At 45.4% G+C, this 14,973-nt stretch overlaps 1 protein-coding gene across 2 annotated transcripts in view; it reads right to left on the bottom strand.

Moving 5' to 3' along the window:
• The window catches only part of IPPK (inositol-pentakisphosphate 2-kinase), a 105,837-nt gene that overhangs the window by 14,571 nt on the left and 76,293 nt on the right, over positions 1–14,973 (bottom strand). For both annotated transcript variants that reach the window (XM_073644327.1, XM_073644328.1), the window contains 2 exons: positions 8,318–8,420; positions 5,341–5,420 (listed from right to left, as the gene is read on the bottom strand). In XM_073644327.1, the coding sequence (XP_073500428.1) occupies positions 5,341–5,420; positions 8,318–8,420 (183 nt within the window). The remainder of the gene's footprint in view (positions 1–5,340; positions 5,421–8,317; positions 8,421–14,973) is intronic.

The raw sequence follows: 14,973 nt of genomic DNA, 5'->3' as shown, positions 1-14,973 counted from the left end.
TCGAGGGTCATGTTGCAGGTAGTGCAGCAAGAAGGCACTCATGTGTGTTGCGCATCCAGGAGCACCAAGTCCCTGTTGTGTTGGTGGCGAGGTAACAATCATGCTTCCTTCCTCTGTCCTCTCCCCCCAACCTCGCACAACAGAAATGTGATCAAGGTCTCCCTCATCTGATGAGTCTTCCATCAGTTCGTCCTCCACTTCTTCCTGGGCTCCTGCACCTTCCTCACTAGTTTGGCTGCTACCATGCGCCCTGGTAAAACCATCTCCCCCACCCTCACATGCCTGCCGCCTTGGTGCTGCCGACCGTCTGGACCTTGCAGATGTTAGCCCTTCCGCATACAACTCCTCCTCCTCTACTTCCTCCACCTCCTCTTGTGCCACCACCTGACTCCGAATTCTGTTTAACATGTGCTCCAGCATGTAAATCACCGGAATAGTCATGCTGATAATGGCATCGTCAGCACTAAACATCTTCGTCGCCATTTCAAAACTGTGCAGAAGGGTGCATAGGTCCCTGATCTGAGACCACTCCTCCAGCGTGATTTGCCCCACCTCTGAATCTCGTTGGCCCAGGCTATACGTCAGAACGTATTGCACCAGGGCTTGTCGGTGCTGCCACAGTCGCTGCAACATGTGCAGAGTTGAATTCCACCGGGTAGGCACATCGCATTTTAGCCGGTGAAGTGGCAGGCCCAACGACTTCTGTAGAGATGTAAGTCGCTGAGCTGCGGGATGCGAACGGCGGAAGTGAGCACACAGCGACCGTGCCCTCTGCAGAAGGCCATCTAGTCTGGGATAGTGGGCTAAAAATTGCTGGACAACCAGGTTCAACACGTGAGCCATACAAGGCACGTGTGTGACATTGCCCCGGCGAAGGGCCGCACCCAGGTTTGCAGCATTGTCGCACACGGCCTTCCCTGGTTTCAGGTCCAGTGGAGACAACCATTCATGAAATTGGTTCTCCAGAGCTGACCACAACTCCTCAGCTGTGTGACTCACATTTCCCAGACATTTCAATGTAAAAACCGCCTGATGACGTTGAGCCCTACTGCCAGCATAGTAAGGAGGTGTGCAGGATCCCTTCTGCGCAGTTAGAAAGCTTGTGGCATGACCAGACAGGCTTTGGGTGCAGGTGGAAGACCGAGAGGAGGTTGAGGAGGCAGAAGCAGTGGTGGAACTTTGACATAAAGAGGATTGACGCACAACTCGTGGGGACGGCAAGACTTGGACAGCAGCCCCTTGTCCTGCTGTCACCATAGTTACCCAGTGCCCAGTCAGCGACATGTAACGCCCCTGTCCATGCCTACTCGTCCAAGTGTCTGTGGTGAAATGCACCCTGTCACACACAGAGTTTCTCAAAGAAGCGGTGATGTTGTGTGCGACATGCTGGTGGAGCGCAGGCACACCTTTCTTTGAGAAGTAGTGCCGACTGGGCATCTGGTACTGGGGCACTGCGACGGACATAAGGTCTCGAAAATCCTCTGTGTCCACCAGGCGGAAAGGCAGCATTTCTGTAGCCAAGAGCTTGCAGATGGTGAAATTCAACCTCTTAGCTTTCTCATGGCTAGGAGGAAATGGTCTTTTACTTGTCCACATCTGAGGGACCGAGGGCTGGCTATTGTGCTTAGACGGGGTTGATAAGGGTGTCCCCGGCAAACTGCCGGTCTGTGAGGAAGATGCAGGCGGACATGTTAGGTTGCCTTGATCCAAAGGTGGTGCTATCGATGTCGGACAGCGCTCAAGACCAGCTGGTGTTACCACCTCCAAAGAAAATGATGACCTGCCAATCACGCTGGCTGTTGCGGGTAAAGAGGTGGCAGGTCTGCGCCCCAAAACAGGTGTGACTGCTGTCCCCCCAGTCACAGAGGATGAAGAGGCCGCGGATGCACAAGATATGGCAGACGGTGATTGGCCCGGCCGGCTAGGCCGCATTGTAGCACACTGAGCTTCCCACTGCAACTTATGCTTCATGTCCATGTGCCGGTTCATGCATGAAGTACTCAAACTATGTATTTTTTGGCCTCTACTTAGCTTTTGCTGACAAATGTTACAGATAACACGAGTTGGGTCATCTTTATCGATCTGAAAAAATGCCCAGGCTATGCAAGGCTTAGCACCCATGCGACCTGAAGAGCCACCACGACTTGTGGTGAGAGGCAGAGTTGTGTTTGAGGATGCAGTTGTTGACGTGCTTCCAGTACTACGTCTCTGTCCAGGAAGGCGCAACCTGACCTCGTCGTCACTAGCATCTTCCTCCACCTCCTCTGCTGACCTCATCTCTTGGCTGACTGTGGGTTGACAGTAAGTGGGATCTCCGACCTCATCATCATCACCCTGTGCGCTATCACACCCGTCGTCCTCAGAGCCAACCTGTTCCTGCCCTGACAAAAAACTAAAGTTGTCGCTCCAATCAGGTATTTGAGTCTTATCATCGTCTTCCTCATTGTCTCCACCAACAGGAGTTACAGTTTGGGAATGAGGGTCTACATTATGGTCAGAACCTTCTGCGTCTGGTCCTGGATCCGACTCATAAAGATTCTGGGCATCAGTGCAGATCATTTCCTCGTCTGGATTCACAGAAGCGCTGGAGTCGACCTCTGATTCCCAGGCTATAGTATGAGTAAACAGCTCTGCAGACTCAACCATCTGTTCTACCTCATACTCAGACGGGCAGCTGGAGATTTGGGAGCTGTGAGGAAGCAAGTGCGATTTGGGTGACACCTTTGAGGACTGGAGTATTTGTGATGTTGAAGTTGATGTGGAGGAGAGCCCACTTAAAGGAGCACTTGATATCCGTTGAAGCACCTGCTGTTTTTGTGCCTCATCTGGAATTTGTAGCGATTGGCGTGGCCGTAAGAAAGGGATCTTATCACATTGTCCGCTAAAAGAAGTAGACATTTTAGTTTGGCTGGAAGATGGTCTTTCTTCTGCACCTACCCCACGGACACAACCTTTTTTCCCCTTCCCAACACGCCTATTCCCCTTTCCACCAGCAGCAGGCCTTTTTCCACTCATTTTGGTGGTTAACTAATTCACAACTCTGGAGTTGTTTGCACAAAAAAACAATGGATGGTAACCGAGCAGAGCTGAGTGGCCAAACTGTGGTATTAGGCCAAAACTATTGGCTGGGTTAGATGCAGAAAAAAAATATTTTTAATTTGCAACCTGATGGAGGTCAGTATAGATGGACTAATAGACCAAGTCCCACACACCGCTAGAAGCCCAAATATTTTTTCAGAGCTAGATGCAGAAAGTTTTTTTTATTCAATTTGCAACCTGATGGAGGTCAGTATAGATGGACTAATAGACCAAGTCCCACACACTGCTAGAAGCCCAAATATTTTTTCAGAGCTAGATGCAGAAAAAAATTATTTTTAATTTGCAACCTGATGGAGGTCAGTATAGATGGACTAATAGACCAAGTCCCACACACTGCTAGAAGCCCAAATATTTTTTCAGAGCTAGATGTAGAAAAAAATTATATTCAGTTTGCAACCTGATGGAGGTCAGTATAGATGGACTAATAGAATGATGCTATGCCCAAAAGATTTTACTTCACTAGGTGCAGTAAAAAAATTGGTATTCTATACACAGGTGGTATATCTTGCAACACAGATAGGCTACTCCACTGACTAACACACTGCAATAGGCCAAAAAGGATTAGCTTTGCTAGATTCAGCCAAATGCTGTGAAAAAAACTTGCACAGCACTGGCACAGACCTGCCTGGCAAAAACTGATAGGAACTGATGTAACCTAGTCCTGAAAAGGACTCCAATTACAATTAGTCTTTACTCCCACAATCTATCTATTTAAGAGCACAGACCTGCCTGATAAAAGTCGTAGGAAATGCTGTAACCTAGTCCTTAAAAGGACTGCAATCACAACTATTCCCTACTCCCAAGCTATCTGTATATTTGTGCGAAAATTGGCTTGAAATTAACAAGGTATAGCGCACACAGCAACAGCGGTGCAGTCTAACACGCAGCTGCAGCAGTGAGAAAATGGTGGCGACGGGGAAAATGGCTTGGTCTTATAGGGCAAGGACATGTGACATACACTGCCAATCACACATGCCCTTGCTTGTGTGAAAAAAAAGCACTTCGCTCCGTGTGTGCGCTGCTGATAGGCTGACAGATTGCACCTCCCCACTGCAAATGCGGGAAAGAGAAAAAAAAATGGAGATCTTCATTATTCCTGCAGAGATCCATCCCCTGCCCCTCCCCCCGCCCCGCTGTACACTCAAACTGCGTATTAACATTAATTTTCATCATTACTGAGAAAAAATCCAGTTATGATTTTGGTGCACGAACAGTTATCGAACATAACCTCGAACAGCCGAATTTTTCTCAAATTGTTCGTGTTCGCCGACCGGCTCGAACACCGCCCAAAACAGCTCGAATTTGAGATTGGCGAACAGTTCGAGTAGAACAACGCTCATCTCTATTTACCAAGTCCTTTAAAATAATCACTCAAGGTGAGACCCGACCATCCAACTTGGCATTACTATCCACAAGTCGTCCTCTAGGAGCTGGTACTGCTGATTAATCACATTACAGAGGTCAGGACTTGGAATGCCACTTTGAAGGTGTTTTCCACTTTATTTAGGTTTATGGTTAGATAACACACCATAAAAGTCTGATGGGATTATTGGTGGTCCAAGCTGTGAACCAAGCCAAAAGACAAGGGAAAAAAAATGAAGTAAAGTGCTGTGTATCTGTAGTTTATTACAGTGTGATATGGACAATCAATCAGACTATTCCCAAAATATGCAGATCTGGTACATTTCTATCACTGTCAGCACAGATGATCTATCTTCACATCCCTGTACCCCGAATAATGAAAAATCTTGTGAACGGCTTTCCGTCAGTGACACGTACCAATCTGGCTGTGTCATGGTCACATCTAGTGGTAATATTCAGGGCAGTGGAGTCGGTGTCCATTTTGATGGAGTCAGTATAAAATGGACCGACTCCAACTCCTAAAATATATAATAAACTGGGTACAGTAGTTGAATGCAGTTTGTGGGGAATATTTTTTTCATAAGAATTTGGGAAAGTTATGAAATGTCCTATAAATGTCTGTCCTATTCCTGATCTAAGGGTCTAGACTTTTAGCTGAGATGAATCTGTGCTGCTGTAAATTTATCACTTAAACACGAGCCATGTATGAGGGAGTCGGAGTCGCAGGTTTGGCTTACCGACTCCACACCCCTGATCACATTCATCACCAAAAAATAGTGTTACCGTCAGTAGCCCTGTAATTCTGCTATAGAATAGCGGTGACCTGAGACAGATAAGTTAATGCCTAACTATATCTAGAGGTGAATGATCTGCACTTACCATTCCTCCTGAACAGTGGGGGAAAGAGCAATCATTATCGAACAATCCTTGGCTGTCATTGACACTCGGTATTGCTGAATCTGAAAATAGGAAGACACGAGCAAGACTGAAATTGTGTGTAAAGGTAGATTCATGTGCTGGTGTGTCCAGGCTCACAAATTAGATTTCTCTGCCAATTATCTCCCATTCATTTTAGTGGCCATGAAGTGCACACATCCTGCTGTACTCCCTCTAGAGCAAGGATGTCAAACTCAAATACAGAGGGCCAAAATAAAAAACTTGGACAAAGTTGCAGGTCAACCTTGATATGTAGGAACAGCCCTCCATACAGGATAATGGGCCCCACATAGGGGCGGTGCCGGCGTATCGGGCCAAAAATGATCACTGTGGGACAGATTTGGCCCGCGGGCCAGAGTTTGACGGAAGTGTCTCCAAGTTGGACGCCTCTAGGGAGCATTTTAGAAATTAACAATTAAATAGATACACCATTAAAACATTTCTTATAATCTATATACTTAAAGGGAATGTGTCCTGAATTTAGTTTAATTTAACTGTAGTTATCTTATGAGTCAACTTAGCTCGGTCATCAAAACAAAAGCTCAAAAGTATTACACCCCTATACTAGCACCAAATCAGGGGATTAGTGCACGATTTATTGCAATAAAATTAAGATTTTATTAAAGGGATTTTCCGAGATGAGAAGAAAAGTCTACAGTCAATCTGCGTAACTGCAGACTGCCGGAAATGTAACAATGTGCAATGAGCACAATGCCATGATTCCCCTTGTATTTCCTGTGAGAGTGGACGGTTATGTGACCCTCATGCATGAGATTTGTATAGTTGCCATTATGTACTGACTATACTCCACTTTATTTCTCTCAATGTTTTATAAGAGGCACGCAGGAAAATCTATTCGGTACGTGACCATAACTGTATAAATTGCATACTTGGGGGTCACAGACTGCACATGGGCAATCCTGACAGTGAGCTCATCACACACTATCTCAATTTGAAAGTCTGCAGTTACACATATTGACTATAGACTTTTCTTCTCAGCCCAGAAAATCCCTTTTATCAGATTAAATTGTATGATAGTAGAAGGTAAGAGAAAAATACATTAAATACACAAAAGTTGATACCAGAAAGGCTTAGTGCCCACGATGCAGAAATGAAGCAGAAATTTTCCTGAGCATTTCTGCATCTCCTTGGCAGAAAAACGCATGCGTTTTTTACACGTATTTGCATGCATATCTGCCATGCGTTTTTCCAATGCATTGTATAGGCAGAAAAACACAAGAATTGGTCATGTCCGTATTTTGTCTGCGAGTAAAATCTGTGCAGAAAAAATCCTGACCATGTGCACAGAACTTGCAGAATGTCATAGGAAGTCATGGGATAAGGTATGCAATGCATTTCTGGAGCGTTTACGCGCTGAAAATACGCACGAAAATACGCACCAAAAACGCATCGTGGGCACACAGCCTAAGAGTCTAGAACAAAAAAAAAAAGAGAATACAAGCGCCCAGCATAGGGGAAATTATGTATAAACAAAACCAAGACAAAGGAATAGTAAGGCCATGTGCCCACGTAGCGTTTTTTGCGGCGTTTTTACGGCCACGAAAACGCTTGTAAAACAGTCTGCCATGCAAAGCAATGTGAATTCGGATGTGCTGTGCACATGAAGCGCTAATTTGCGCGCCAAATTCGTATTGCTTTGCAAAACGTAGCATGACCATTTCTACCGCGATTATGCTGCAGCGTAATCACGGTGCATGTGGTACTCGGGATGAAGAGGAGACTACAACTCCTCTTCATCCCGGCTACCACGCGGTGAAAAAAAGAAATAAAAAAGTTAAAAATAAACAAAACCTGTATATTCACCTCTCCGGCGGCCTCCGGTCTGCTCCCGGCCGCGTCTTCTCTCTTCAGCGTCCCGCAGTGTACTGTCAGGACCTGCGGTGACGTCATTTAGTCGCTGACGTCGGCGGTCAGGTGATGGTCGTGTGACCATCAGCTGACTAAATGACGTCACCGCAGGTCCTGACCGTACACTGCGGGACGCTGAAGAGAGAAGACGCGGCCGGGAGCAGACCGGAGGAGACCGGAGAGCAGACCGGGGGCCGCCGGAGAGGTGAATATACAGGTTTTGTTTATTTTTAACTTTTTTATTTGTTTTTTTCACCGCGTGGTAGCCGGGATGAAGAGGAGTTGTAGTCTCCTCTTCATCCCGGGTACCACACGTACCGCGATTACGCTGCAGCATAATCGCGGTAAAAATGGTCATGCTGCGTTTTGCAAAGCAATGCGAATTAGACGCGCAAATTAGCGCATCATGTGCACAGCACATCCGAATTCACATTGCTTTGCATGGCAGACTGTTTCACAAGCGTTTTCGCGGCCGTAAAAACTCTATGTGGGCACATAGCCTACGTGGCTTGGTAGCTAATTAGCACTCACATGAGTGTCCTTAGTACGACAGAGGCCGGATATGGCAGAGACATCAACAAATATGAAAAAACAACACTACCACAAGAGCATGAATTGAAGAAAAGCCGGCACTCTGTCCTCCATGAAAGAATTCTTTGTTGTTTAATTCTTCATACGACGACAGACTGACGACTTTTCTATGATTTATGCTTTTACGACTGCTGTGGCTACCATGCACCAGGGATGAAATTGTTGCAGGTGTGGTGAGATGTCTTGCCTAAATTAGTTGGAACTACCACAAGAGGCCCTAAATGTGGAAGTAGTTTTCTTGCCAAACGCACGTTTCGAATTTATCGCTTCATCTGGGGGTGGCAGCACTTCTATGCACAAGACCTAATCATGGCTAGTCATTGGTAAGAACATAAAATATAGTAGATTTTATCAGGTAAGTAATGTGTTTTTCATTACTTTATGAACTTTCCTCCCATTGAGCAAAGTCAGAAAACGCATTTAACATAAGGAATATAGACCAGGGAGCGTGGTCTCTTACCTTAGTTACTGCATACTCCACACTACCATCATCTTCCAGTGACAGATCCTTTAGCCTCTCAAAGAAGGTGTCATCATAAGGTCCATCCAACAGCAGAGTACTTCTGAAAAAAGAATTAATGCAACATGTAATAACAAAGCTAATGATGTGCACTGTAGTTCTCCTCAGCCCATATATTGTCAAATACAAAGTACACTATATACTTGTACATGATATATTCCCACTGAAGAGTAATTAGTCACTGTATGTCTAATCATTCCTGGCTGCTGATCTAGACACTATGGTAACATGTAATGGAGAAGACCTCCTATAGAGCAGTGAGGACTCGCTGATGTCTGTGCTTGGCATAAGGTTCAGTAATGTTTGCACTGGAGATGGAGTTGTACACTCCCTTTCCTGGACATCCATTGTCAGTATGAAGCTATTGCTAAAAGATTCATATTATCGTATATCGCATACACATGAAGCCACAAAACCCCGTTAATAAAATATTACTCTGAACTATATTTATAGAGGACATTAAAGCTAAGAAGCGGAATGTGTGCAAGAAGAAAATTACATATTTTGTTTCTGGCACTTTAGAAAAGTTTGAACACTGATCACTGAAGTACCACTGTAAGTTTACTTTTTTTTTTTTAAATCAAGAAACGTCTATTTAAATATTCACCAAATGTTTAAAAAAACAACAACAAGCATTTGGAGAGAATAAGATCATGCACAAGCATTTGCATTTTCTCAAAAGGCACAAATTTAACCCATTCACCTGCCTCCCTCCACCCCTCCCACAGTCCCAACAAACTTTCCCTCCCTTTCTGCAGCACATCAAAACATGTAATCAAATTAATATTAAAGTATTAGTAAATTGAAGATTACATCACGCACTAACGCCTCAGATACCACCCCAGGGCATCTAATCCAGTTGCCCCATTGCTCACCAAATTTATCTGTTTCCCTTTTAATATATAGCTTTTTTTCCATCAGTATGGTGGGATTCAAACAATGGGTTATTTCGGCTATTGAGGGAGATCCTTTGCCAATCAATGCTAAGCCATAGACTTCCTGACTTGGTAGAATATTTGGGTTATAGCCAGTTGAGTTGGAGTTGAACCTACCTAGTCTCCAACAAGACCTAGAATAAATGTCTTGGGATTAAGTGGAACTTGAAGGCCAAACTCTTCGGATACTAACTTTCTGGCATTTTCCCATAATTCAGCCAGTTGGGGATAGGACCAGAACATATGTATGAAGCCTGCTCCTTCTTCCCTACATGTGGAACACATCATCTCTTCTAAGGCCCATGTTACATAATGTCTTGGGAGTCCTATACACCATCTACTAAAAACAACAGATCTCCTCTGGGCCATATTAATAGAGATCCTTCCTATCAAATCAAGACTCTCCTCCCAATGCTCCATAGAAATGTATCCCACATCTCTGTCCCACCTAGCTTTAACCAAGGCCATGGGGTCTCCCAGAATTTTCAGCAACAGCGAATTATATAGTAGTGAAATCAACCCCCTTGTGGCTTTAGCACACACCACATAGTCTTACCCCATTATATAAGATAGTAAGGTCCGAGATATTTCCTGAGTTTTAATAGCGTGTCTTAGGTATTTAAGAAAAACTCAGTTGCTCAGATTGAACTCTTGTTTCAAATGATCAAATAAACAGAAATGTCCATCTACATATAATTGGAACTGGAATCCCTCCAAATGTAGAAGCTACTTTAGACAGGGAGGGTCCCAAATAGAGGTGTATTTATTATTATTATAACGCCATTCATTCCATGGGGCTTTACATAGGAATGAAGACCTACTCTAACTTCACAACAAAATTTTTACAAGTCCACCAAATTGTAAGTATTAGAAATATAGTAGGAAGTCGTCTGGAGCAACCCTTAAAATTTATGGGATTCCAGAAGCGCTAGCAAATTTTCACTCCACCTCCCCCCACCCCATGTGTTTTAGCACTGATATCCTGGCTAGTGTTGAGCCACCCCCGTAGTGTTCGGGTTCGGTTCGGTTCGTCGAACACCTTAGAACACCGTCGAACACCGTTAAAACCAATGGCAGGCAAACAGAAACACATAGAAACACATAGAAAACACCTTCAAAGGTGTTCAAAAGCTGACAAGCTGCTCAGAAGACACTCTCTTTAAAAAAGCCAGCCGGCAAATTCAGCAGCGGCATACACCGGTACCCGACAATTTAGACAAGAAGGAATAGAGCATCACACATAGATTAGATAGATAGAAACATGTCAGTCACATATATATGAAGTACAGTGACAGTGTTGCTTACTGTACTTGTCATTTAGTGTAAAGGATTTATTAAAAAAAATAATAGTGTTTTCATGCACCGTCTCTTTAAAAAAGCCGGCCGGCTATTCAGCAGCGGTACCCGACAATTTAGAACAGAAAGGATAGAGCATCACACATAGATTAGATAGAAACATGTCAGTCACATTTATAATAAGTACAGTGACAGTGTTGGTTACTGTACTTGTCATTTAGTGTTAAAATAAAGGATTTATTAAAATAAAAATTGGCGTGGGGTTCCCCATAATTTTAGGCTCTAGCGGAGGTTAAGCAGACGGCTGGGGCAGATGTTTGAAGCCTCGGAAGGGGGTAATACCCACGGAGCTTCCCAGGCTACTAATATCAGCCCCCAGCTGAATACCTAGCCTTTACTAGCTATTAAAATGGGGGACCCCCCCAAAAAAATGACGTGGGGTCCCCCCTATTTTAATAGCTAGCAAAGGCTAGGCAGACAGCTGGGGGCTGATATTAATAGCTCAGGAAGGGTGCCATGAATATTGGCCCCCTCCCAGGCTAGAAACACCAGCCGTCAGCCGCCCCAGAAATGGCGCATCCATAGGATGCGCCAATTCTGGCACTTAGCCTCGCTCTTCCACGCTGCCCTGGTGCGGTGGCAGGGGGTAATAGGGCTGGGGTTGATGTCAGCTTATAATGCCAGCTGACATCAAGCCCAGGTTAGTAATGGAGAGGCGTCTATAAGACACCTCCATTACTAACCCCATAGTCAAAGTTAAAAAAAACACAAACACCCAGAAAAAAGTCCTTTAATTGAAATAAACACACAATTCTTTATTGTTCTAAATTAAACCATACTTACAATCACGCCCATTCCAGCTGAAGCCAACGATCTCCTGCAATAAAAGAAAAATAATAAACCAACCTCATCCTTACCTTTCCATGGTTCCCACGACAGCTTCAGCTCTGCTACATCGAGATGACTGGCTGGACCGCAGCAGAACGCTGCCATCCAGCCTGTCATCCCGCGGACACTGAGAAGCGCAGGCTTGCTTGCGCTCCTCACTGTCTCGCTGTGACGGCATCCAGATGAGCCGAGGTCATGTCCAATGAACTCGGCTCACCTCATGCACGTCACTGACAGCGTGGGAAAATTCTCCTGCACTTAGCGCTTGAGCGTGGGAGAATTCTCACGCTGAAGCGCTGAGTGCAGGAGAATTTTCCCACGCTGTCAGTGACGTGCATGAGGTGAGCCGAGTTCATTGGACATGACCTCGGCTCATCTGGATGCCGTCACAGCGAGACAGTGAGGAGCGCAAGCATGCCTGCGCTTCTCAGTGTCCGCGGGATGACAGGCTGGATGGCAGCGTTCTGCTGCGGTCCAGCCAGTCATCTCGATGTAGCAGAGCTGAAGCTGTCGTGGGAACCATGGAAAGGTAAGGATGAGGTTGGTTTATTATTTTTCTTTTATTGCAGGAGATAGTTGGCTTCAGCTGGAATGGGTGTGATGGTAAGTATGGTTTAATTTAGAACAATAAAGAATTGTGTGTTTATTTCAATTAAAGGACTTTATTCTGGGTGTTGTGTTTTTTTTAAATACTTTACTAGAAATTCATGGCGGTCATGTCTAATACTGGCGTGACCCCATGAATTTTGGGCTTGGGGCCAGCTGATAATACCAAGCTGGCCCTAACCCCTTTATTACCCAGTGAGCCACCGCACCAGGGCCCTGGATGAGTTGGGTACAGCGCCAGAAGATGGCGCTTCTATGAACGCGCCATTTTCCGGGGTGGCTGCGGACTGCAATTTGCAGCGGGGGGGGGCCCAGAAAGCTTGGGCCTCCCTGCGCTGCAGATTCCAGCCCCCAGCTGCCTAGTTGTACCTGGCTGGACACAAAAATAGGGCGAAGCCCCACGTATTTTTTTTTTAATTATTTCATGAAATTCATGAAATAATTAAGAAAAAAAGGCCTTCTCTATATTGTTGTGTCCGGCCAGGTACAAATAGGCAGCTGGTGGTTGGGGGCAGCCCGTTCCTGCCTGCTGTACCTGGCTGGACACAAATATAGTGCGAAGCCCCACTTCAATTTGTTTAAATTATTTCAGGAAATTCATGAAATAATTAAAAAAAAATTGACGTGGGGCTTCGCACTATATTTGTGTCCAGTCAGGTACAGCAGGCAGGAATGGGCTGCCCCCAACCACCAGCTGCCTATTTGTACCTGGCCGGACACAACAATATAGGGAAGCCCTTTTTTTCTTAATTATTTCATGAAATAATTTAAAGAAAATTGACGTGGGGCTTCGCCCTGTTTTTGTGTCCAGCCAGGTACAACTAGGCAGCTGGGGGCTGGAATCCGCAGCGCAGGGAGGCCCAAGCTTTCTGGGCCACCCCCGCTGCAAATTGCAGTCCGCAGCCACCCCGGAAAATGGCGCGTTCATAGAAGCGCCATCTTCTGGCGCTGTACCCAACTCATCCAGGGCCCTGATGCGGTGGCTCACTGGGTAATAAAGGGGTTAAGGCCAGCTTGGCATTATCAGCTGGCCCTAAGCCCGAAATTCATGGGGTCACGCCAATATTAGACATGACCACCATGAATTTCTAGTAAAGTATTTAAAAAAAACACAACACCCAGAAAAAAGTCCTTTAATTGAAATAAACACACAATTCTTTATTGTTCTAAATTAAACCATACTTACCATCACTCCCATTCCAGCTGAAGCCAACGATCTCCTGAAATAAAAGAAAAATAATAAAGCAACATCATCCTTACCTTTCCATGGTTCCCAGGACAGCTTCAGCTCTGCTACATCGAGATGACAGGCTGGACCGCAGCAGAACGCTGCCATCCAGCCTGTCATCCCGCAGACACTGAGAAGTGCAGGCTTGCTTGCGCTCCACAGTGTCTCTCTGTGAGGGCATCCAGATGAGCCGAGTTAATGTCCAATGAACTCGGCTCACCTCATGCACGTCACTGACAGCGTGGGAAAATTCTCCTGCACTCAGCGCTTCAGCGTGGGAGAATTCTCACACTGAAGCGCTGAGTGCAGGAGAATTCTCCCACGCTGTCAGTGACGTGCAGGAGGTGAGCTGAGTTCATTGGACATGAGCTCACCTTATGCACGTCACTGACACCGTGGGAGAATTCTCCTGCACTCACCGCTTCAGCGTGAGAATTTTCCCACGCTGTCAGTGACGTGCATGAGGTGAGCCGAGTTCATTGGACATGAACTCGGCTCATCTGGATGCCGTCACAAAGAGACGCTGAGCAGCGCAAGCAAGCCTGCGCTTCTCAGTGTCTGGGGGATGACAGGCTGGATGGCAGCTTTCTGCTGCGGTCCAGCCTGTCATCTCGATGTAGCAGAGCTGAAGCTGTCGTGGGAACCATGAGAAGGTAAGGATTATGTTGCTTTATTATTTTTCTTTTATTGCAGGGGATCGTTGGCTTCAGCTGGAATGGGCGTGATTGTAAGTATGGTTTAATTTAGAACAATAAAGAATTGTGTGTTTATTTCAATTAAAGGACTTTTTTCTGGGTGTTTGTGTTTTTTTTTAACTTTGACTATGGGGTTAGTAATGGGGGTGTCTTATAGACGCCTCTCCATTACTAACCTGGGCTTGATGTCAGCTGGCATTATAAGTTGACATCAACCCCAGCCCTATTACCCCACTGCCACCGCTACAGGGCAGTGGGAAGAGCGAGGCTAAGTGCCAGAATTGGCGCATCCTATGGATGTGCCATTTCTGGGGCGGCTGACGGCTGGTGTTTCTAGCCTGGGAGGGGGCCAATATTCATGGCACCCTTCCTGAGCTATTAATATCAGCCCCCAGCTGTCTGCCTAGCCTTTGCTAGCTATTAAAATAGGGGGGACCCCACGTCAATTTTTTGGGGGGTCCCCCATTTTAATAGCTAGTAAAGGCTAGGCATTCAGCTGGGGGCTGATATTAGTAGTCTGGGAAGCTCCGTGGGTATTACCCCTTCCCAGGCTTCAAACATCTGCCCCAGCCGTCTGCTTAACCTCCGCTAGAGACTAAAATTATGGGGGATCCCACGCCAATTTTTTTTTAAATAAATCCTTTATTTTAACACTAAATGACAAGTACAGTAATCAACACTGTCACTGTACTTCATATATATGTGAAAGACATGTTTCTATCTATCTAATCTATGTGTGATGCTCTATTGCTTCCATTCTAAATTGTCGGGTACCGCTGCTGAATTGCCGGCCTGCTTTTTTAAAGAGACGGTGCATGAAAACACTAATATTTTTTTTTTATAAATCCTTTACACTAAATGACAAGTACAGTAATCAACACTGTCACTGTACTTCTTATATATGTGACTGACATGTTTCTATCTATCTAATCTATGTGTGATGCTCTA

Source organism: Phyllobates terribilis, unplaced genomic scaffold, assembly GCF_046119375.1.
Source record: "Phyllobates terribilis strain yellow unplaced genomic scaffold, ASM4611937v1 Scaffold_8__6_contigs__length_399053987, whole genome shotgun sequence".
Classification (NCBI taxonomy): domain Eukaryota; kingdom Metazoa; phylum Chordata; class Amphibia; order Anura; family Dendrobatidae; genus Phyllobates; species Phyllobates terribilis.
The sequence above is the reverse complement of the archived record's forward strand: the minus strand, read 5'-3'. Positions and strand labels throughout refer to the sequence as shown.